Genomic DNA, 25,330 nt, shown 5'->3' on the forward strand with positions numbered 1-25,330 from the left:
AGTCCTGACTCGTTCTGCTTCACGCCACCTAGTGGCGCCGGCTGGTACTACCTCGACCTATATGGAAAGATTACGAAATCGCCAACCACAAGATGGCCGCAGGAAGTGACGTAACGGCACTTTGAAAATTTGGCGGGAAACATCCAATTAGTGCCTAAACTTCCTGTGCCTATTTAAGAGACTTCAGAACTCTGAGACTTCGCCTTCTGATGGTCGTCTATGCCCTGTGCTAGCACCCAGATAGCGTTTTCCTGCTTGATTCCTGTATTTGACCTCGGCTTGTTTTGACTATCCTGATCTCTGGTATCCTGACCTCGGCTTGCTCCTCGTTTATCCTGCTCTCCGGTATCCTGACCTCGGCTTGCTCCTCGTTTATCCTGATCTCCGGTATCCTGACCTCGGCTCTCTGGACCTTCCCTACTGTCCTACCTGACTACGGAGTCTCCTCTGTACGCTGTGTCGTGACAGTATACAGTTTTTTTTGTATACCTTTGCATTTGAACAGTGTGCACAGATATACTAGCTTATCTTCTTCTTGGAAATAATCGGCTGGACCATATAGCACAAATACACAGATTACCATCACGTAAATAGTTTGGTATCCTCTTGCAAAAGCCAAACCAATCTTGATTAAAACACATAATTTACTGCAGCAATCGATTTAAGAAAGATTACAATGCACATCACTAAATCTTATTTACAGTATATCAAACGACAACATTAAATTCTCTTGAGCTGGTCACAAGTGTTATCTAACTGTATATTTTTTTTTGGTTTATACCGTTAAAACTAGCTTTTTTTACCATATTTTATACCCTCAAGTATTACACATTGCCAGTTTCTTTTCTCAGGGGAAATTTGTGTAGGATCTTAAACTGTGTTTATGATACCAAGAAAGGTTAACAGTCTCTTATTTTACGAACATCCCACTCGGTATATATTTAACTCCACATTTGTATGGATTATGCAGCGTATAATGTCATTGTGCAGACTGTTTACATGCACTCAGTCATTCTTAAAGGATTTTTTAAACACAAAATGTAACACTTTTAGAACTAAATGCAGCACTGAAAAATATATATATCACAGTCAATGTTATTTTGGGTGTTGCTCTAATCTGAATGTTTTGGCCATTTGCTATTTGTGACAAGAGGTACTATTCATTTTTTATGACAGTGTGACCATCCAAAGTAAGACCTAGCTAGGCTGGTTGTTTTAATGTGCCAGGAGCCTTTTGTGCTCCTGTGGCCTATACATAGCTGTTGAAGCTTGTGTCTTGGAAGAACAAGCAAGTGCGCACTAATCTCGTGCTATAGTCCATGTGTTACGGATACGCTAGCATTTCAAGGCCTTTTGGTTGTGTTTGTCCCCACCAGATTGAAAGTGTCCAGTCTGCTTCTGCTTTTATTTAAAACAGAACAACCTCTGAAATAAGTAAGCCCATCCTGCTTTTTGAGGATCTAATTGTTGAGTTTGTTTTCCTTTTCTTTATTTTTCCTGATCGAATCCTCAACATCTGGCCCTTAAAATGTATCATGTTATTAAGTCAGTTCAGTTGTGAAGCATACTGGAGTGTCTTACCAAATGAGCCAACTGTATTGTTCTCCTTAGCGAAAACTAAACTCTAGGAGAATTTCATTAAGCAACTTCTGCCATTGCATTTGTATAAACTATTCACTACTCTACTACTACTCGCACAGCATCTGTTACACTACATATGCTGATTATTAAGGAGAAAACATTTATGTGTGGATGCTTGGTAACAATGTGTTCTAGCATAAGACCATGATACAATTGTCTTTTATCCAAAATGATTCTAGTAAAATGATTGCTTAGTTTCTGTTTCACTGCTCTCTGTGAAATGTCATTTTTCTTTGTTATAACGGTGTATAATTTAATTGTCGCTAGAATCTATTGGGAAAGGGGGGGCTACGGCCACTCAAAACACCACTGTGTTCCATACAGAGCAGTCTTTTACACCATAGGACAAATTAAAATGAAAGTGTGTGTAAATAGTACAGAATTTGCAAAAACAGCCTAAGTGAAGCAATCCTGTTTTCTCTTGGCTGGCTTCCTGGATGGTTCAAGATTTGATTGTATCGGTCCCAGTGCAGGCTAAAAACCTGCACAAACAGTTCTACTTATGTTTGTCACTGCTGACAGCTTGTCTGAAATTTGTAATTATAGGTACCGTTGTTTTGTTCAGGTGTGTGTTTTTGTACCTTGTCTGTGTTTTATTATGACTGGGAGCTGTGTTACTGAGTTCACCATATGACCACTTATAAACTGTATGTATTATCTCTATTACAAATAAACAAAGATATATTTTTAGGAGTGAAACGTTTTTTGTTTTAGTAGTTTATCTTGGACTTTTCTAAATGTTCCTGTTTTGCTGTTATGTTGTTTAACCATCCATCAAATGGAAGCTTTGCTTTTTATGTTCAGCCATTGTATTCACATATTAAACAATTTTCTTTAAATAAAATAACACCTAACAAAACTCCAAGCCTCCCTTTATTTTTCATTAAATTAAACTGTTTGGTTTAATTTTGGTTGGTTAAGTTGGTTAAGTCTCTAATGAAGGCCTTGGGCAATTTTGAAGGCCTTGAAGTCCACTGTTACCTTTAGAAAAAGTACCTGTTTATCAGCTTATCGCTATGTTCTGTTAAAAGATGAAAACACATAATAAACACTTGGCATAGATACTGAAGTTATACTAAGTAAATTAAGACATTTTATGGGAACCTCCATATTATGGTGTCCAGAATCTGAAAGTGTGGATGTCCTTTCTTCTTTAAATGTGACACAAGAAAGTTATTTTTTTTATAAAAGTATTGTGTAATAATACACATTTCGGGAGGTTTTGCTATTCATGCCATTCATTTTTTACAGGTTTGGAAGAGATCGGGAGCCTGGTTTTACAAAGGCCTGCCCAAATACATCTTACCATTGAAAGTATCAAGTAAACCAAAAGATTTCCATGTGAAAACTTCTCATCCTGAGCCATCAGCACAAGATGGAAGGAACAGTGCAAGTAGCAGAACTTACACCTGGGCTAAAGGGAGAGGTTAGTAAAATCAGACCATCCAAATGACTTAGATCATTGGTAAGTTGCAGGAAGTCACATGATTTTCGGATATGTAAACTTGTTTATATCACCTTATACAGACAGGCTAATTTTTGTACAATGTTCTTGTAGGCAGCATGCAAACTGAAAGGGTGTTTTATTGTAGATCATTTTTCTTGGGTAGCAATTAAAGAGGAGCTATTGCATTCTAGGTTACGTTGAAACAAAATATTCTTATGCCTATATACGACATAGTAATTTCTGTCCACTAAATTGCTGATAAAGAAAAACTATATCTGTTTGTTGCATGTAGGGGTTGCCATCTTGCTGCTGCATCGCATTATGATACTGCTGTAATATATCTGTGATATTTGAGCTATACAGAGCAATTATAAAGGTGTTTGTTAAAACAATACAGAAAATGGATTTTGCCATAGTATCCCAAGAGAAAACGGTGTTCAAAGGTGAAATGTTTGATTGGACCAACATAGAAAAGAATGTGAAGTGGCATAAGCTTTTGAGCTCCCAAAAGCCTATGTCGTTTTTCTATTTTTATTTGTTATCTTAATAAAAGGAGCATGTTAGAACGTTCTACCTTGCTTGATGGTAAGATTTCAATGAATCTTCATGGTTAATAGAGAAAAAAAAACCTAGGAAAGGTTTTGAACTATTGTGAAAGCAGGAAAGTATAAATCTGAATAGTTTTAAAAGTAAAACAATATATATATAAAAAATAATAGTACAATTGATGAATTTCAGTATATTCATTTAGGGTTTTATCTCCAACGTGACAGTTTTTACTTAAACTATATGTAATTAAAACAAAGCCACTATTCATAGCTGTACTTAGAATTTCTAAGCATAGTTTTTTTGTACATATGAGATATAAAAGGCGTAATGGAAAGGATTTATGTCTATTTTTGAAAAAGGAAAATACCCAAAGCTACCCTAGTGATATTTAATGAAAAGTGCTACATTTCATCAACTCAAAACATTCTATTAGTGTCCAAAGAGGTTTTTTTTGGTAAGGACAACTCTATGATTGTGGAAGGGGTCTACTGATCCAGTTATATTTATCACGGCTTACATTGATATGTTACATGACTTCAAAATTATTTTATAGTTTCAAAATTGTAATGGTTTGGAACTTTTGGATTTGGTGCTTCACGCTCCTTATAGTTTCAGGGTTCTGCAATTATGGGCTCAGTGAGATACAGAATAGAGAAAAACGTCTTTGAAGGAAAACAAAGATTCAGCCTGATGAGAATGAAGAGTTTTTGTTAGCCAGCATTATTATTATTTTTTTTAATTATTATTTCCCACTGACCGCTATGCTGAGAGCTGTTTTATGGCAGAAATTAAATGAGATACCTCTGGTCTAGCATGGTAAATATCTCTTGTTTAATGTGAATCATCTGCCAGTAGGAAACTAGACAGATGAGAAATTGTGGAAAATCTAATACTAAAAATAATAATTAATTGATTTTTTTGGTTGGTGGGAGCAAATAATTTTAGACCAAATCTTTTTTTTCTTTCTTTTCTATTTTATGTGTCCTTATTGGGCTGTTAATGCATTGTGCATTTAACAACATTTGTGGCTGTTTTATAGTGGCTCTTACTCAAATGTACATTGTTTCCTTGGGCTTTTGATGAATGAGGATACATTTGGTGGGGTCTATAGGGCTGTAGGCCATCAACAATACTAAATATCTTTAGCAACCAGCTTATGATAGGAATAAATACTGAAGGTTTATTTTTCTTTTGCAAGGTGTTAGTCAACACAACAACCAAAAACTGTTCAGTATTTATAATAATTAGTGTCAGGTACTGACATGTCCCCATGGAGAACTGAAAGTGGTTGTTAATCTGGAATAGATCTCCCTGGGGTAATAGAAAGAACAGATGGAAAGATCTAGATATTTCATAATTTTTAAAAAAACATACTTTTAATGCCGATGACACTTTTCCCAAATCCTACATTTTTACAGTTACAGCAACCTGCAAGAGGATATCAGAGATTGGTAATGTTTTTTTTGTTGAAATATCTTAAGATAACTACTTAACACTGGTAAAAAACCTACTCTTCTCTTTAACTTGCCACCAACACATGCTTTTTGATCATAGGTTTTCCAGCATATGGCAGTAGCAAATTAATTTTCATGAACAATGTTTGTTGCACTGTACTGTCATCCAATAAAGTTAATGTTTCCAATACATATAATGTACTTTGGCACTTTCATGCATATAATAGCAATGTTTTTATGGCAACCTATTCTGCAGAATCTCCCATATACATTTGGCCATTCCCCACTTCCTCCTCAACTGTCCATTAACTTATTTTCATGTTTTAATCATTGAACCATGTAGCAAACACGAGATGTTCTTGACAAATGTGTTTGATTACATTTGTAAGAGCCTTTTCAGCTTACCACTTGTCGTACATTTAATAGTTTTGGGGGTTTGGATTAAGTGTAGATTTATACTAATCCCCCTCCAAATTTTTATCCTTCCTCAATCAGTGCTTTCTCCCTATCCAACAGGTAGGCACGTGTGTGTTCCTGTTAAGACAGTGCTTGTCAACAGGGCAGTCTGGGGCCAAAAGTAGGCCCAGGCATTGAAAACAGACCGACCTACGTGTTGGCAACACCTGAAACTCTGATGAGTGCATTTCTTTCACTTATTCAGGAAGGCATATTTTTTCCCCTTAGTCATTTACTTTTGCTCACGGTTGGAAAGTTAATTTTGGTCATAGAAACATTATATTTGTTGGCATATAAGAGCCATTTGGCCCATCCAGTCATGCATATAAGCAAATTTCTATAGAATAAACAGCCTAAGAAATATGTCTATTTAGCTTCCATTGCTTTACACAATTCATCTTAGCATACAAGAAACTCTGTTTTCCATTAGTTATCATTACAATGCTCATGCTACCATATCTTAATATAGAAGACGTTTTTTTCATGGTTCACTGCTTTTAAAAGCATTTTATCTTTTTTTATGTGTATTATTTAGGGGGGAATATAAAAACCTGTTTCTAGATACTATTTCATTCTGTGGTATAGTTACTGATGATGCACCATGTGCAAAGTATTGAGGCCTAGCTATTCCTGTAAATGAATACAAAATGTTGTCTCTTTCTGCAGAATTTCCTCTGTATGCATTACGCCCTACACCTAGCTAAATGTCATACAGGAGATGTTGTTGAGCCAAACACATCTTATTGCACTTGAGATTCTTACCTCAAGTTAGCTCCAGCTGTGGCTAAGTGACCACTTTGGGTGGGTGGAAAGCTCTTTACTCCTCCTGATTGGCTTCTTAAACCTCAGACCTCACACAGGAGGGCAGCTGCAGCAGGGCTGCAGTTTTCGTATCAGACTGCAGCTGCTGTGTATGTTTTGGAAGAATGCATAGTAAAGTTCTCACAAAGTACTTTAATATTTAAAAATGATTTTACCTGGAAGGATACATTGAGATTTCTCTCGTTTTCAAGAATGTCCTCGATTCGCGAGCATCGCATTGCTACAATAGATGTTCTTCTATAGTGGGGCTGATAGGGGCAGTAAATTGTCCCTTTGACTCTAGGTTTAGTAAAATAATCCCCAACATATTTATAAGCATTAGCTGTATTTCAATCCTAATATATGAACAAAACACTTTCTTTTTTAAAAAAAATGTAAAATCATTATTTACAATTAACCTGCCTTTCTTAGAGTCTGGATAGCAAAATTGGTTTCAGGTGATATTAAACTCTTGATTTCAAGTTCAGGACCCGTGCTTTATGTACAGGATTAACCTGTATATATGGCATTCTGTCTTGCGCATGTTTTGAGCAGCTATAAAAACATTACTATTTCAAGATTTTAGCTGGGTACCAAAGTACATTGATTGGGATTTACTAAAAGTTGATACTGATACTAAACCCCATGAATAGCCTCCTTCATAACATATTAATGTTTCACCACAGTGATTTGTGTACTGTGTGAAACCCCTTGTTATCATTTCAATGAATAATGTTTGTTTAAATTCATTATATATTGTGTGCCCTACTCAGATCCAGCCTTGGCACTGCCTGGAAAGATTATTTTTTATTAATTTTATGCTGCGTGAAGTGTCAGTATGCAAGACTTAAGAGCAACTGAATTCAGGGCCGGCCCGACAATGGAGCCGAGTGGGGCAACCGCTCCAGGCGGCACTTTTGAAGGGGCGGCACTTTGCCACCCCAAGCCCCCTTTTTTTTTTTTTAAAGCCGAGAAGAGAGAGAGAGCGCCGAGTGGTTTTATCTTACCAAGTTGTCTGTACCCGCTCGGCACCCCTCTCTCCTCTGCGAGCCCTCTAGCTCGGTCTCTGTGCCGGCTTGTAATGTTGAGTGCCGGAAGATGACGTCATTTCCGACACTCAGCATTACAAGCCGGCACCGAGACCGAGCAGGGAGACTCAACGCAGGACCGCTGAAAGGTAAGTACGGGGGTAGGAAGGGTAGATAATGGGGGGGCGGCAGGGAGAGGAAGGGTAGATAAGGGGGGCGGCATTTTAAACTTCGCCCCAGGCGGCATTTTGTCTTGGGCCGGCCCTGCCTGAAATGTAAATCTGTGTTTTGCAATTTAGTGGAACATGCCTAGTGTATATAGGTGCAAATATTCATTTCCACAATGTCTGGTTTCCCCCCCACATTTTTCTTATCTTAAATTTCTTTTTTTCTCGACATGAACAAGAAATCAAGCAGAAAACCCAAGTAAACTTTAGAAATGTTAATGGTTATCAGTCTTTGTTAATTAGCAATCGCTGGCTTTTCCTGAACGTCAAACTCTGACAGACCAATGTCTGACATTTTGCTTTTAATTACCAATGCTAATTACAATTGATTAGATGCATTTGTTACCTCAAGTGGCATTACATTAGGAATGACTTGATTATCTAGAATAATTAAAGGAATTAAATATTTAAGGTGAAGTGCTTTACCTGCCTTCTAGCCAATGTTTACTAACATCTGTTGTCTGTATTACCCAGGAGTCTTGAATGGTCCTTTTTCATTGCAAAGGCTCAAAGCTTAATTTGTGTTTAGTATAACATGTGTTTATTATACACAAGATGGCCTTACCTTATGCTGCTGCCTTGGGCCCTGGGGGGCCAGCAACATAACTTGTACCTGTTCTGATGTTAAAACATGCTAAGTTAACCCTGTTACGTCCAAGGGTTTAAAAATACATTTCATCCAAAATTATTTGACAATTTTTGTGAAGTGTTTGTTCACCGCTAAATCCCAATTTTAATGTTTACTGCAACCACCAGATAAATTATAGGCTGTTTCCTAGATAGAAATAGCTTTCTTTAGACACCATATGTTGGCCAATTGACCAATCATTTAATATGAAAAAATAAAGCATTAATGTATGTTGTTTTCCCCATTCCCCATTTTACTTTAATAAATTGTGCACACCTAGTGCAGCAAACAAAAATACTCCTAAAATGTATTCACTTTTACCTGCCAGAAAATGACTGAATGAGTGGCAATCTTTGACTATGCTCATGGGAAAAAGTTTAATTTTTCAAACTTTTGTCGATAAGCAATGGTGGACTGGTATATATTGTCCCCAGGGTCCATTGACAACCCACAATGCCAGGGGAAAAAAACATGCATATTCACACTAAACACTCTGGCTGTGCCTGGTATGCATAGTGACAGCTGTCTTCTTAGTTTTCCCCATTAACCAATACAAAGCCACACTACCAGAAAGCTAAAGCAGTGCAGAGTTGTGAGTTTTTTATACACTTAGAATAATATATTTAACACCAAATGTGCACATTGTCAGAAGCTGAATTAATGGACAACACCTCATGCAATTTACAATAAAGCAAGATATTCAAGGGTCAGGTTCTTTAGTGCAGGGAAATACTGTGTCAAGTGGTTCTTGCCGGCTGTCAAAATTCTGTGTTCCTATGTTGCTAGGGCTGCCTCTGATCTCCACAACTAAGCCCTTTTGTATATTACAATGAGATTTTATATTATTGTGAAAATAGATATAGGCTTTTGAGCAAGGTCAAGTGATTTCCCCATAAGCAAATGTTCTTAAAAATAAATTAAATACACTGTAACTACATTATGTCAACATGTCAGAATTAGATGTGTGTATACATAATACATAAAATAAACAGAATTGTGGTTATTTGAAAGGACATTCTAGCCATCATAATTTAATGCATCTAGTAGCTGAGGTCCATTTACATTTTAATGTGCCCTTTTTGCAAATATGTGGGGAGATTATGCAGAATCCTCCCATATTTGTCAATCTCACTGGTATTTTCAGTACAAGAAATGTGGTCGAATGAACACATCTCCTTACGTATGATATTCTTCCCGCCAGTAAGCTGCAACGCTAGCTTAGTGATTCAGTCTATTCAGATCCTCATGGGCAGAAAGCAGTCACATACATTTAAATGTGAGCATTTTCTTGCCACTAATTTGCTGCTTTAAGCTGCCAGTTAGTGGCAGAGAACAACTTTAGCAGCAAAGTTGTAGCTTCTATCTCAGAGAAGAGCCCTAAATAAGACAACTATACATCACCAGCTTTTACTAGCAGAATACGTTTAAGTAAGTCATATGTTTAAACTGTTCATTATATACCGTAATACCAATTTGAATTGGTATGTTGTATAAAAGAACAGGGGTCAGCATGCGGTGCAAGGGATAGCAGGCAATATTAACTAAAGTTGGCTGATAGGTGCTAAGCGTTAACAGAAGCAAGAAATCATAAAGCGCTCTTTACAGAGTTAGCTGTCACTTTGAGTGCTTTGTTCTTAGGTTTCTGGCAATGATCTATTATTCCCATTTGTAATGAAATTTCATTTTGTGGTAACAAATAGATAACACTCCTCTTAGAGCTAGATTTGTTAAGAAGGATTAGAAATGTGATTTCTGGTGCTTGCAGGTAGATTTTGAAATTGCAATACCCAGGCTTGATGACCCAAATGAATCATGAAAGCAATAAAACACAAGGCTCCCAAAAATGAGCTGATGTGAGGGAGAAAATTGTGTGACATTCTTTGCATTATGATGAAAGCTGTCACTACAAGTTAGTATCTGCCTGCTGATGAGGTCAATTCCAGTAGCCCACAGGCTAAAAGATCATTGAGACAACATAAGAAAAAAATCGATCTACATGATAGAGAGGCTCCACAGCTTGTTGATATGTTTTTTCTAAATAACGTGATGTGAAAAATCTATAGCAATGTAAGGATGTCCATTAATTTGCTGCTAATAAGAATACTAGCAAATGATCACAGCCATTAGTCATATATTAATATGTAGGATTGTGTTCTTATTTTAATGTATGTATTTTGTATGTATCATTAAATAACAGATTTAAATAAATATAAAATAAAAAGCATTCTAGAGCTATCATACTAACTCATCCTAAGCTGACATTATGACCAGATTTATCTAGACGTTATGATAGATACCCATATATGTAGAAATGTATACACTACATTTACATTTGTCCACATACCCAGTGGCAAATTCTGGCATAGGACAACTAGGCAAAGGCCAAGGTCATGGGCGTAGGAACCCCTAAGAATCTGCTCAGGATTGAAGATATAGATCAAAAAAACAGAAACGTACAAATCCACAGGTATACAATAACAATGTATGGAAACAATGTTTGCAGAGTCCCCTGTCGTCCGCTAGGGGCAGCCTTTCACAGTTTCTGCAGCGAGGATCCACTTCCGGACCAGCCTAAAAGCTATAGTTATCACAGGCCATCCCCATATGGATCCCGCAGAATTGGCAAGGATGTTCGCCAGACAAGACAGACAAGATCAAGTCCTAGCCGTCCATGCATCCCAGCTTCTTTTTTTTTATTTCCAAGGAAGATGGATCCTTATGGCCTTGCATTGATTACAGAGGATTAAACAAGATAACCATTAAGAACAAGTATCCACTTGATCTATGAGGGGCATATAATTTGATTCGTATCCAAGAGGGTGACGAATGGAAGACCGCTTTCAATACAAGGTACTGGCATTATGAATACCTTGTAATGCCTTTTGGATTATGTAATGCCCCGGCAGCGTTCCAGAATTTCTTGAATGATATTTTTCGAGACATGCTGTTATCACATGTTATGATCTATCTTGACCATTTATTCTTTATTCTAAGAATCTGGTAGAGCATCGGCAACACGTTAGTCAAGTATTACTGTCATGATTCCACCCTGCTAGCCTGGACCATGCATAATTATTTTGCGGTCATGTCCATCTCCAACCACTAGTGGCCACCCTTGTCACTCTGAACCATTCTGAAGTGATTATCAGGTACAGCTGCTTCATATCACCTGATCAAGCCAGGCTTTATAAACCTGCCCAGCCCTTCAGTCTGGGCCTGGACCTTAATGTTTAAGGACTACCTATTTTGATTCCTGATCTGTTCCTGTTTTGATTCCTGATCTGTTCCTGTTTTGATTCCTGATCTGTTCCTGTTTTGATTCCTGATCTGTTCCTGTTTTGATTCCTGATCTGTTCCTGTTTTGGTTTCTGTGTTGTTCCTGAGTTGCGGCCAGCGCCCCACTAGTGGACTCCCAAGATGAGTGCCCTGCATCCGGACTCCCAAGATGAGTGCCCTGCATCCGGACTCCCAAGATGAGTACCCTGCAAGTGGGCAACCTGCCGTGTGCCCTGCAAGTGGGCAACCTGCCGTGTGCCCTGCAAGTGGGCTTCCTGCCGTGTGCCCTGCAAGTGGGCTTCCTGCCGTGTGCCCTGCAAGTGGGCTTCCTGCCGTGTGCCCTGCAAGTGGGCTTCCTGCCGTGTGCCCTGCAAGTGGGCTTCCTGCTGTGTGCCCTGCAAGTGGGCTTCCTGCCGTGTGTGCCCCATCCCGAGGGCTTCCTGCCGAGTGTGCCCCATCCCGAGGGCTTCCTGCCGTGTGCCCTGCAAGTGGGCTTCCTGCCGTGTGCCCTGCAAGTGGGCTTCCTGCCGTGTGCCCTGCAAGTGGGCTTCCTGCCGTGTGCCCTGCAAGCGGGCTTCCTGTCGTGTGTGCCCCATCCCGAGGGCTTCCTGCCGTGTGTGCCCCATCCCGAGGGCTTCCTGCCGTGTGTGCCCCATCCCGAGGGCTTCCTGCCGTGTGTGCCCCATCCCGAGGGCTTCCTGCCGTGTGTGCCCCATCCCGAGGGCTTCCTGCCGTGTGTGCCCCATCCCGAGGGCTTCCTGCCGTGTGTGCCCCATCCCAAGGGCTTCATGCAGTGTGTGCCCCATCCCGAGGGCTTCCAGCCAAGAGACTTTCCTTGTTCATATGTTGTACCATCCTTTACAATACGAGTATTATCAGTATCATCAGTCTGTGGTTCGTTTCATTCCGCTCGTCTGTAGTATCCCCTGCACCTGGGCTCCTTCTCTACTTGTGTACCTGGTTCGTGACAATTACAAAGGTTAAGAGAACATTTACTTTTTGCCAAAGTTGAAAAGTGTGAATTTGAAAGTGACAAAGTAAAGTTTTTGGGTATATCATATCAGCTGGTCAATTAGAGATGGACCCTGACAAATTAGCGGCTATTAAGGACTGGGAGGAACCTTCTGATATCAAGGGTATACAAAGTTTCTTAGGTTTCGACAATTATTATCGCCGTTTCATTCGGAACTTCTCCCAGATCATCTCCCCGATAATTGCACTCACTCGGAAGGGGAAAGTCTTGGACCCCTGAAGCTAAAAGAGCCTTTGAAAGGTTAAAATTGGCTTTTACAACTGCACCCATTTTACACCGACCATATTCTAGAAAGAAACAAGGAAAACTGCAATATTTTATTAGATGAAAATGATATGGTCCTGAGGAGAGTTCTTGGGTTTTGGCTTCCGATGTCCATGCTCCAGCCAAAATTCGCTCCTTCCATATAAAATTTCCGCAGATCTCCCCTTCTCTTTTTCTCTCCCTTCCCGCCTTTCCACCCCTTCCCGCCTTTCCATCCCTTCCCATCTTCCCTCTTCTTCACAAAAAACATTCCCAAATACCGTATCGCAACCACACTTTTGCATCTCACAGAGAGTGTTCACACTGACTGTCTCAACATCTCCGACTTCGGTCGACTTATACTACAACCCTCTGTTTGGAGTGCTGGGATTCCTTTGTGTGCTTCAAGAGGGTTTATGCTGTCCCTTTTTTCCTGCTAGCACCCAACTTCCTGGAAGTTGAGTGCAGAACCATTTTTCTTTTTTCTTCACAATTTATTGATGTGTCCCAAAATTCAAGCCTTCTGTCTTTTACTCAATCACTTTAACCCTATATTAGGCTTTGGCATGTATATTACCTCACCTGACTTCATCTTAGGCTGCTTTCATCTCCTAATTGGAACCCCAAGAGATTGCATGCTCTTATTAACGTTAACAGGTATTGTAATTTATTGGCTAAACCCAGAATCTCACTTATGAAGAATACGCTACAACAGAATTAGCAATTTCTTTGTCCAATAAAGAACATGGTGCTGAGGAATTGTACTGCACATGGGATCCATTTATTAAACTAAGTTTAATTTATTAAAAGTAAGTAAGAATATTTTTGAGCTTTAGATTTACATGACAACGTTTGATCCAAATTAGTGAGCCAGGGCGGTTGGCTGAGCATGAGGTATAATGGTCTCTTAGATACTCCTCATGGAGAGGCATTTATATGACTGTGGCTGGCACCCGAAACATTTACAACTTCCTGTAACAGGAAATATATTTTTTTTAGTTTCTGTTATGGTTTATGATGATGTTATTACAATTAGGAATTGTTAAATTAATAACAGTGAAAGCTGTGAGTTTGCATTGGAGAAAAAGGTCTTCCTGGCTCAATCAAAGTCCAGATTTAAGGCCTGTAGTACATATTCACTTTGGTAGAGGTTGGTGGTAAAAAAGCTGCAAAAAAAGACTGAAAGACCATCAAGTGGAAGTGAAAGGTAAGTATGGAGCACTATCGGCCAACCGGGTATTTGCCAGATGGCTAGTCTCACCTTGGCCTTTTCTCATAAGGGCCTTAATATATTTGCATATGACATAATTATGCAGCAAGACAAGGATCGAAAGTGTGAATTCGGGTAAAGGAAAATTATAGCGAAAAGCTTTGACCATCATTTGACTGGTGTGTCAGAAGGATCACGTAAAATTTTTGTATTCATATTTTTTGCTGGAAACACTTAAATGTTGTGTACACAAAAGCAGGCGCTGATGAATTGTTGGCAAGGAAACTTGTTTAACCTATAGAGGAAATGGTAAAATGATAGATCTGCTAACATTTATTTGCCAAATGTTAATGTTTTTTTCAGTCAAATAGCACTTTTTCTTAATGAGGTAATCGAGTGGACCTATGGGGTAAACACTAAACTTTTAAGAGGCACATCTGGCCTGCAGGCTTCCCTTAGGACATGATTACTCTCTTACAACTTGATTCTCTAACATTATTCTGTCTTATTATTATTCCACACATCTGTCTTCTTGACTATTCTCTTTTTAGCCTCGGTCTATATACTAATCTTAAGTCTGCCTTCTTGTTTATTGTGTCTCCAGTCACTCCTGGCATTCAGTTTCTTGTTTTTATTATTCTATTTTACAGTAGCCTCTATATTTGCTTCCCTGGCTGTCACACATGATTGTTGGCTTGTGAAGAGCCTTAAAACTCTTAGCCAAGTTCTATGTTAAATGTTATAGAAGACCACATATCAGATTCTGCTTTGAACATTTCACTCCCATTTGGGATACAGTCTGCATGGATTGGTTAAACTCTAAGCATCCTCTAAGTAATCTGTATGTAATGATGCTTGGCTCTCTGAATACACTTTTATGGTAGAGGCAGGCTTCATTGTGCATCACATTATGACATTGCTATAAGTACATTTTGTACATTTTTGCAAGAATAAGCAGCAGTAGTGTTATCTTGGGTTATTCTGCTCTAATGCTTCAGTGGTTAGTTTTGCATGTATTACCTAATGTCCCCATTAAAGAAGAACTGTGAATGCTTAAATATACATTCTTAAAAAGCAGCCAATCAGTGGCAGTAACGCACTATGGAAATCAGTGGGAACACTTGCCGTTCACGCACTGGTGGTAAGTTTTATCATGTCCGAATACATCTAATTTACATGAAATAGCTGGGGAGAGGCAAATGCATATGAGGGGACTCTGCAGAAGTGAACGCCACATTGTGACATTTTTAAAGTGACATTCATCTATCATATGCATTAACTTCTTGACGATGATTGATATACCTGGCATGTCATGGGGTTAAACGAGTGTAGAAAGCAATCAACAATTGCTTTCTTCACTCATCTGGCATTGCTGCAATTGCTCAACATCGGGTGATTTAGCAACAAAAAAAAAATTCAAGGGCCCTGTTAGACCGCTCCTAGGAAAGATCATATTCACCATATTGAATGTCTTTATGCCTTTCCAATATGGCTGCACCCAGCAGTTAAAAAAAGTGGCTAGAGCTCAGCCAGTGTCCCACGAGGTCCCAGAGTCCTCCCTCACTCGGAGCATCAAGCTGGAAGGGTACCTCGACGTCCAGCAGTGGTCTCCTGCTGCCAGAGCAAGAAGATGAGTCTCCTTCATCTAAGCAGCTCAGCCGTCACTATGCGTTTACGGGTGTATGCCGGCAGGGACTTTCTTTAAGGGGCCACATCGTATTTTTTGGTGGGAGATTTTTATGATTTTTGAGACACTATTTAAGGCTCTATCTCACACCCACTCCTTGCTCAGTTGTCTACTGTGTCACTGCAACTGAGCGTTCTTGTTTGTCTGCTACCAGCCTGTCCCTGACTCCTGCACCAGTACCCATCCCTATTCCCTTTCCTGGCTAATTTAATTACCAGTTCTGACCTTGGAATGCTGTGTCGACTTAGTTTGTGTATTAACCCTTGGTACCCTGATTGGATTGGGGACAGAATGACCTGTTTTGTACTAATTGCCTTATAGCTTACAAAAAGAGAAACAACAAAAAAACATTGGGTATTTCTAAACTCAGAACAAATATTGGAATCTACTTAGAAGGTTTTTTCATTAGCATAATTTATATAAAAACATTATAGTAAATTATGTATATATAAGACATCTAAACCCTCCAGATTCAAATACTGTAGTTGATCCCTCCCCAATGAAAAAAGAGGGTGTGGGAGTACCAGACTGATGTACATATTTATTGATTGATGATATAGTGCTATTATATTCTGCAGCTCTATGCAATGGGTAAACAGGACATGATATGTCTATGTTAAAGTGTTTTGATTGCTTATGCCCTCAAGAAAACAGGTCTTTAGATATCCATGTGTGATAGACAGAAACATTTACACTATAATCAATGTAAATGTTCTGTTCCACCTAGTCTGTTGAATTTAACACTTTCACACTAATAGACACGATGTAACACCATACACTAACACACTTACTCACCTTATTCATAGCTCCAGAACAGCTCACACGCACGCTCATGCCATGCTCCTACCTTAGGGTTGCATGACGTCACTTTACGTGCTGAGTGCCTGGGTCCACCATACTCGCCTTTGTGCTCCCCTGTCAAAACTTTTTTACAGAAATACTTATTTGAGTAAATAAATAGCTCTTCTTCCTGAAGCACACTACATTTAAACCAACAGTTGAAATAGCATCCTCTATCTAAGGTACAAAACTAAAGCAGTTGAACAGAAAGAAAATGAAGGACTCAACATGGAATGCAATTAAATATTTATTAGTGTCCTGGGACATATAACCACGCATGGCATTAATCACCTGTCCATCAAGAGTACTGAATAAACTTACAACACAGCAGAATGCATATTTTTTTTATTTGGTATCTTTTTCTAGATATATATTTTTTATATATATCTTTTTTTATTTATATTTTTTATATATATCTTTTTTACAGAGCAGACAGCAAAAATGGAGAAAGCATAATAAAATATTCTCATTCCTGACATTTGGGATATGTTACATTACATATTACATTACATTTTAGTACATCTGTATACCTCTTTCTGGACTTTATCCGTATGCACTAGGTGTATATATTGTGAAGACTCAGGATGGCATTATGTTTTAGGTTATTAATAACATATTTCAATGAGAATTTCTTCAGCTGTCCTACATAAAGTGGCATGCAAATATTCCTGAGTTCTCCTACTAAAAAAGCTATATGCAGCCTGTGTGGCAAGAACCCTCTCATTAATTCTCCATAATTCCTGCCTCATTGATGAATATGATGAATACTTTTCAGAATGCATGCAGGTGTCCGCCTCGACATGCCTAATTGTCAGAAGTGTCACTGCAAATTAGGGATTGTTGGCATCTATGACTGAATGGATCTGTGGTTAAATCTAGATCAAACACTTTGCCGTAACACATTTTTGGCAGCAATGGTATTTCGTTTTTAAGTTAATTTACTTCTGTAATATTAATTTATTATTTTAGTATATTGCCTTAATTGTCTGTTTGACCAGTCAGATCTGTGTTTAACAGCTTAGTAATTATGTTGCATCCACTTCAAAAGTAAAATGAGTATAAGTTATATGCCAATATACTAAATTATTGTACCATATAAAATGTATTTCCATATGCTATATAAATTGTAGGACAGTAAGAATTGGCAAAGGAAAAAAAAACAAAGCTGTGTTAATGTTCTGTTAACTTGTTTTCACACCATTGTACAAAGAAATTCAACATATGTTAAACTAAAATTTGCTGGGCAGTAGTCGTTGTAAAAGGTTGCATTTTATCCTGCTAAGGTAAGGTGACTGAGTAAGGAAAGAAAAAAAAATCAACTAATAATGTTTTCTCTGGAAACAAAACAAAACAGATATTCAATGGGGAAAAGGAACATCCAATCAGTTCTAGGTTTATCAAAGAGATACTAATGCCCTAGTTTAAAAGTCCATTATCACATCCGCGATAAAGCAATATCTGAATATAAGCCTGGCATCTACCTATCAGTTTTATTGTATTTATTGAATATTCCATGGTTGAATTCTATTCACATCTTTTCCAACGAAGGCACATCTTACATATTTCATGCTAATTTCCCTTTTCCTTTGATCCTCCAGTGAAGACTGCATTTCAATAATACTATAGGTCAAAAGCATACCATCCAGGTCTCCATCCTTAAAGGAGAGTCCCTCTTTGTGCACACACACCCCCAGTCATTCTTTCTTTCTCTGAATGTCTGCTGGGTATGAGGGTATCACATTGTTCTAATGGTAACAAAACACATACAGCAGGAAATGACCTTATAAACTAAATTTTGTAAATAAAATACATTATTATTCTAAATGCATTACTTCACTATATAAAAAAAACTTAAAACACAGCTTTCTAACCACACCCCAAAAAAATAGTGTCCTTCTATGGTCATTTGAAATGTTGGGAAGTAATCGAAAATAGGAAGTATACCTTCCTATTTTCCTGCATTGTTTAAGCAGACTATGCATGAGCCACTAGAGATTGTTTTATAGTTGTTACAAATATCTTATGGTTATATATTTTAAATACTGCTGCTTACATGAAAGGAAAAACGCTATTAGTGTGTCCTGAATAAGCATACGAATTAGCATTCAGAAACATTCTAGAACACAGCAGTATCCCTTTAAATTGACTTTTTATGAAAGCTATTATTCAATATATAGTGGTGTTATGACTAGCTGAAGCAAAGACATTAGCTTTCATTTCAAATATGTTACATATATTTTTATTGTTAATTTGATTGTATAAATATAGTATCTTTATGTTGTACATCTGCTGATAATATTGGTGTTTTAGAACATGCTGGCACTGTTTCCAGAAATATGTTTTTTTTTAACTCCTGGCTAATTGGCTGCCAAAAGTGGGATATTGCAGTCTACTATATGTGTTTTGCATTATGAACTGGGGACTTCTACTTTTGTTTTTCTTTTTAGTGGCCTCTAGTGATAGTGAAAGTGACTCTGAATTCAGTTCATCTAGTTTGGATGACAAGTCCTCCACTAAAGGATCAAAAGGTGATATGCCTCAAAAACAAAGACTAGATTCTGGTAAGTTTTGTATGCATTAAAAACTGTATTAGAAATTGAGTCTTGAGTCCTTTTTCTGTCTCCGATGTGGTACGTGGGCGATGTAACTGTGCTTTTTGACGGCTCAACGAGGACATGTCGACAGGACTTAACTAATGTTTTGTTTTTGCCCCCTTTTTCTTTTACTTGGTTTAGTGATGGGAAGTTCAGATCAGTAAAGTGAATTGGTTAATTTCGAGTCATTCATTGAAATGAACCGATTCATGATCTGATTGTTCGGTTCACTCAATGTCACTCACAGCAGTTACTACTTCCCAGTCCCTCCCTGCAGTCACACTGACTATTGGCCCCGCCCCTTTCCATATAGCGTTCACACTGCTCAGCAACTCATCTAACAGTATAAAATTTATATTTGGGCTGCTGAAAGTTATGGGAGGTGGGTGTTAATTTAGGGGCAGTTAAGGTTGATGGGGTCTTTAGGGTTAATTTAGGGGCAGTTTGGTTAATGGGGTCTTTAGGGTTAATTTAAGGGCAGTTATGGTTAATGGGGTCTTTAGGGTTAATTTAGGGGCAGTTATGGTTGATGGGGTCTTTAGGGTTAATTTAGGGGCAGTTATGGTTGATGGGGTCTTTAGGGTTAATTTTGGGGCAGTTATGGTTAATGGGGTCTTTAGGGTTAATTTAGGGCAGGGGAGGGCTGGCTGCGTAAGGCCTGGAGGGCAAGTCTAGTCAAGTGACCCATTGCGCCACCGAATCAGCCCACCATCCATTCCCATCTTTTCCTGATTTTCACACACACCAGGACAGGCTCTGCCACACCGACACACCAAACACACACACCAGGACAGGCTCTGCCACACCAAACACACACACCAGGACAGGCTCTGGCACACTGACACACCAAACACACACACCAGGACAGGCTCTGGCACACTGACACACCAAACACACACACCAGGACAGGCTCTGTGACACCGACACCCAGAAGTACACACCAGGACAGTCTCTGCCACACCGACACCCAAACACACACACACACACACACCAGGACAGATCTTTCACACTGAGACCCAAACACACACACCAGGACAGGCTCTGCCACACCGACACACCAACACACACATACATCAGGACAGGCTAAGTCACTAGGAAGCATAAAAAAATTCTAAACTGCTTTGTCATTAACCCCCCCTTTTATTTTTTTGCCCCTTGTGTATTAATGCCCCAGCCAGGTCCCCATTTAGTAATGATTATTGTGTTCCGCCCCACAACCTCTAGTCAAGTGACCCATTGCGCCACCGAATCAGCCCACCATCCATTCCCATCTTTTCCTGATTTTCTAACACATGTTGATGTAATGTGATGGGATTGGGAGTACGTCAGTACACTAAAAAAAGTAATCATACACGGGACGCCTGAAGCCACAATTCAACACAACTAATCCTTTTTAATAAAATATGCAGATTGAAATAGATTAAATAACACAAAACCTTCACTTTTCTGCTCACTGATTTCTGGGCCTTCAAACTTTTGTTCCTTAAAATGACTATAGTTCAATTTATTCCTACAGAAAATAAAGTGCCAGGAAACAGATGATCAAATACACACCAAGGCAGGCTCTGCCACACCGACACCCAAACACACACACACACCAGTACGGGGTCTGCCACACGACACACCAAACACACACACCAGGACAGGCTCTGCCACACCGACAGCCAAACACACACACAAGGACAGGCTCTGCCACACCGACACCCAAACACACACACACCAGTACGGGCTCTGCCACATGACACACCAAACACACACACCAGGACAGGCTCTGCCACACCAACAGCCAAACACACACACACCAGGACAGGCTCTGCCACACCGACACCCAAACACACACACCAGGACAGGCTCTGCCACACCAACAGCCAACTCACACACACCAGGACAGGCTCTGTCACACTGACACACCAAACACACACAGCAGGACAGGCTCTGCCACACCGACACACCAAACACATACCAGGACAGGCTCTGCCACACCAAACACACACCAAGACAGGCTCTGCCACACCGACACACCAAACACACACACCAGGACAGGCTCTGCCACACTGACACCCAAACACACACACCAGGACAGGCTCTGCCACGCTGACACCCAAACACACACACCAGGAAAGGCTCTGCCACACTGACACCCAAACACACACCAGGAGAGGTTCTGCCGCACTGACACCCAAACACACACACCAGCACAGGCTCTGCCACACCGACACACCAAACACAAACACCAGGACAGGCTCTGCCACACCAAACACACACACCAGGACAGGCTCTGGCACACTGATACACCAAACACACACACCAGGACAGGCTCTGTGACACCGACACCCAGAAGTACACACCAGGACAGGCTAAGCCACTACGGAAGTGTATACAACTTCCGGTGCCGACACTGGATGTGCCGGCACCGGAAGTTGTATATGCGTATTGCGTAGATGTCCCCCGCCGGCCCCGCAAGACACCCGGGAGTCTGCTCCGGTAAGTCGGGGGTGGGCAGAGGTAAAACGCATCGTGCAGACGGTCCGCACGATGCGCTTAGACAACCTCCCGTGCCGGCAATCCCCCCCCCCCGGGAGGCTGTCTGAGCGTATCGGGGATACTGCATGTCCCGGGCGTCGGGCGCTAGACCCCGAATATAGGCCGCACCCCCACTTTAAAGATTTAAAGTGGGGGGAAAAAGTGCGGCCTATATTCGAGCCAATACGGTATATAGCGCCAACAATCTACGCAGCGTGTAATACAATACATATATTCAAGGGGTATGACAAGACGAGAATTGATAGACTAAGACAAACCGATACATTAGGTGGAGAGAGCCCTGCTCGCAAGCTTACAGAAAGAGCTCCCATTGATTTCAGTGGCTGCTTCAAATCTATAATTAATTTTAGTCTTGCAATAAACTGGTCCTCTAGTATTAAGTAACTAAACATTTTTGTTTTTTTCTCTTAATCTGGCTTAGTTTCAAGCACAGAACCCTATATGACTTCAGTCGGTAGCAACAAGAAAAACTTGCTCAGTGGTGGCTTGTCAGGTAGCCTGAGCAGTCTTGGCAGTGAACGTGGCGGTGACCATGGCTCAATAAGTGCCACAGAGAGCTGCCAGGGAGACCGTTTTGAAAGCAACGATAGTGACAACAGCCGGTGTCCACCAGGTGAGTGCTTAGTAATTGCGCATTGTACACAGAGAATAATACAATTTGTGTTATTAGACTTTAATATATTATGTAATAATCATGCCATCCTTTCCTATTCATATTTGTTTTACCATGCTGTTCTGTTTACTTGGATTAGGGAACATTAGTGTCTCAGTTTAGTAAATAGCATAAAAAGCTTCAGTTTTAAGGGTCACACCCAGTGTTCCCACTAAGCTGTGCGCTTGTGCATGCGCACATAGCTTTTTAAGAGAGCGCACATGTCCAAAAATTGTGCGCACAACAGTTTTTCCCCAAAAAATAAAAAACTAATACATTTTTTTAAACTTTATGCAGCGCGGATATTGTGCGCACAAAATTTTTGCTCTGTAAAAATTTTTGCACAAGAGAAATTTTCTGCGCAGGCCAACTAAGAAAAATTAGATGGAACATTGGTCACACCTGTTTCCATCATATGTGCATTTATGCACATTTATGGTAAACTGAACCTAAAATATCTGAATGGTTACTCCTTTTACAGTCTATGCAAATTAAGCATATCTGCCATTATTTGTAAGAGTACCAGTGAAATATAAATTACAAGAGGAAGTAATACAAAAAGATTAGCCAGGTCCAGTCTGTATCCTCATCGGGTGTATCCGATTCTTTGCTTGATGAGTGTAGGTAAGTAAAATAAATAATACATTAAAGAGTTGAAAGTTTAGCATAGTTATGTGAGCGTATGTAAAATTTGCATAATTTCACCGCTTATGATCCCATACAAAAAACAACTAATTTGTTTAAGCAGCAAGCAAAATACAGACTGGCAAAAATTATTAGCAAAGTGATTTTTCTGTAGTGTGCTATTATTACCTTTTTCGTCCTAAGAAGAATATAGGGTATAGTACATAGGTAGATATCATTGACCCCAATTAAATCTAATAACTTCTTAGCAACTTGCAAACAAAATGGCACGCCTGAGCAAACATTAAGACAATAAATAAAGAGAGTATTTATCAGAACCAAACTAATGGACATCATTAAACGTAAATGAAATTACTAAAAATGCTAGTATTATGAAAGTCATTCCTACTAAGATGTTTTCTTACAAATAGATGGCATTTGGAGAGGACAAAAGTTTGAATGTTCTTTTTTTGCATTGCTCTTGAGGTTGTTATAAAATGTAGTTTTGTATTTCCATCAGAAGAGAAGACCATAAAGTATATGAGAAGAAGAAATGCAGCTCGATACGTGATGGGTAGTAAAAACTTTGACAATTTATTGCAGGCGTTTATAACAACAAACCCCTCTAACTCTTATCTAAGGCGCTGCTTGTTAACATCTCCCTATAGACTTTTAGTCTTATAATGCATGTGTCTGTTAGACTAACCCAGTTACTCTTAGCAGTTCATAAACTCATTAACAAAACCATCTATAATATCTAACAAATACAACTTTGAATGCATGCTGATGCATGATAAGCAACTTAACTTATCGCAAATGCAGACCATTAAAATCTTTGGAGAAATATAACCCCCCCCCAAAAAAAAATAAAAAATTCATTGCTTTTGGTTATTATTTTGCAAATCCAAACAGAACTGTTAGGTGATACAACGTCACTGATAGGGGGGAAAACAGTAGAACTCACCATGGAAACCAAATGAATTGTTTCAGCTGATAAGCTACTTAGTGCTTATACCAGATTCCTTATGCATAACCCACAGTTTATTTTGTTTTAAACTCTTTTTGCATCATTTATTCATACTTTTTGTTGTTTGGCATTCTTTTAAAACACTTTAAAAACCTTTCTTTTTCAGTCACTATACTGTTTTCTGTTCAGTTTGTATTATTTAATTATCGCTAAAGTATAATTTTATATGACTGAAAGTATATGCTTATTCAACAAAGTGTCTGTATTCTTTCCTGAGTGACATAAGTCATGTAATGTTTCTCAAAGATCCAGCAAGGTCTGCAGACATTATTTTAAAAAAGGTGACTCAAAAGTAAATCGGTTACTAAAATTTGGATCCACGCAGTACTTTCCAACACCCATTGGTATCTTCATCAGTTCTGTCATCCTCTTTGACAGTTTTTTTTTCTTTTTTATGAACCAGCAAGAAGTTTACTTCTAATGAACATATAGTTCATCTTGTGTGATAGAGACTAGAAGATTTTCATTTTTATAATTTATTGAGCCATCTTGGGTATCTCTATTGTTGAAAATAGTTGCTATTGAAAAACTAGCTCGAATTGGTTAAAAGTTGTAGTTGAAAGTAACATCTGGACTTCCTTATCCTTATAAAACATACCAGAACAAAGTATCAGAATATGTTCTCTTTAATAACATGTGTTTATAAAGTTTTAGAATAACTACTGCACGAGGAAACCTACCTCCGTAGCTCTTTGTCGTTGGAAACATATTGTCTGTCATATATGTCTGTCAAATTCAGCTTCACACAACAGCTATGCCTTTGCATAAGAATCAGACTACGACAACACATGCTTCAGCATTAGTTTGAAGAGAGACTCAGAATTGCCTCAGAGTTTAATCAGCAGTGATATTACCTGAGACTCTCAAGGCCAATTTTCAATGAAAAAAAAACTAGAGCTGTCTCTGTGCTTAGTGTGAATATAATAACATATCATACACACACATATGTCACAAAAATACAGGCATGTAACGCCGGGTGATATATGGTGAACTGAATGTCAGAGACAGTGCTCTGCGAAAGTCACTTTCAGTTATAGTTTACATATATGGGTATAGTTTCCAAAAATGTCCAACATTTCATGGAAAATAAATATAAACTCATTTCTCTGTAAATGAGAGAAAGGGAAATTATACTTCAACAAAGAGATTGCTAAAGAGCTGAAAATACTTATGCCCTAAAATGTAGAGTACTCATTCACTTTAAAGGCTAAAAAAGGATTCAGTGATAACCTGTCATTGAAGCCTATTTTTAGGAGAGGTGTCCACCACCAGCAACACAGCTTCATCAAGTACCATGTCGGCTTTACATCCCATCCTCATCCCTTTCCATTTGTACCCAACATCACCCTTCCCACCTACCTATTTTTCC

General features: G+C 39.1%; 1 protein-coding gene across 5 annotated transcripts in view; it reads left to right on the forward strand.

The window, feature by feature from the left end:
• The window catches only part of RPH3AL (rabphilin 3A like (without C2 domains)), an 86,641-nt gene that overhangs the window by 59,847 nt on the left and 1,464 nt on the right, over positions 1–25,330 (forward strand). For 3 of the 5 annotated variants that reach the window (XM_053454865.1, XM_053454863.1, XM_053454864.1), the window contains 4 exons: positions 2,893–3,067; positions 18,968–19,081; positions 22,080–22,271; positions 23,455–23,749. In XM_053454865.1, the coding sequence (XP_053310840.1) occupies positions 2,893–3,067; positions 18,968–19,081; positions 22,080–22,271; positions 23,455–23,618 (645 nt within the window). In that variant the 3' untranslated portion in view covers positions 23,619–23,749. Of the gene's footprint in view, positions 1–2,892; positions 3,068–18,967; positions 19,082–22,079; positions 22,272–23,454; positions 23,750–25,330 lie in introns of those variants that run through there. The other 2 variants (XM_053454866.1, XM_053454867.1) reach the window with 2 other exon arrangements.

This window comes from Spea bombifrons, chromosome 2 (genome assembly GCF_027358695.1).
Source record: "Spea bombifrons isolate aSpeBom1 chromosome 2, aSpeBom1.2.pri, whole genome shotgun sequence".
NCBI classification, from domain to species: domain Eukaryota; kingdom Metazoa; phylum Chordata; class Amphibia; order Anura; family Pelobatidae; genus Spea; species Spea bombifrons.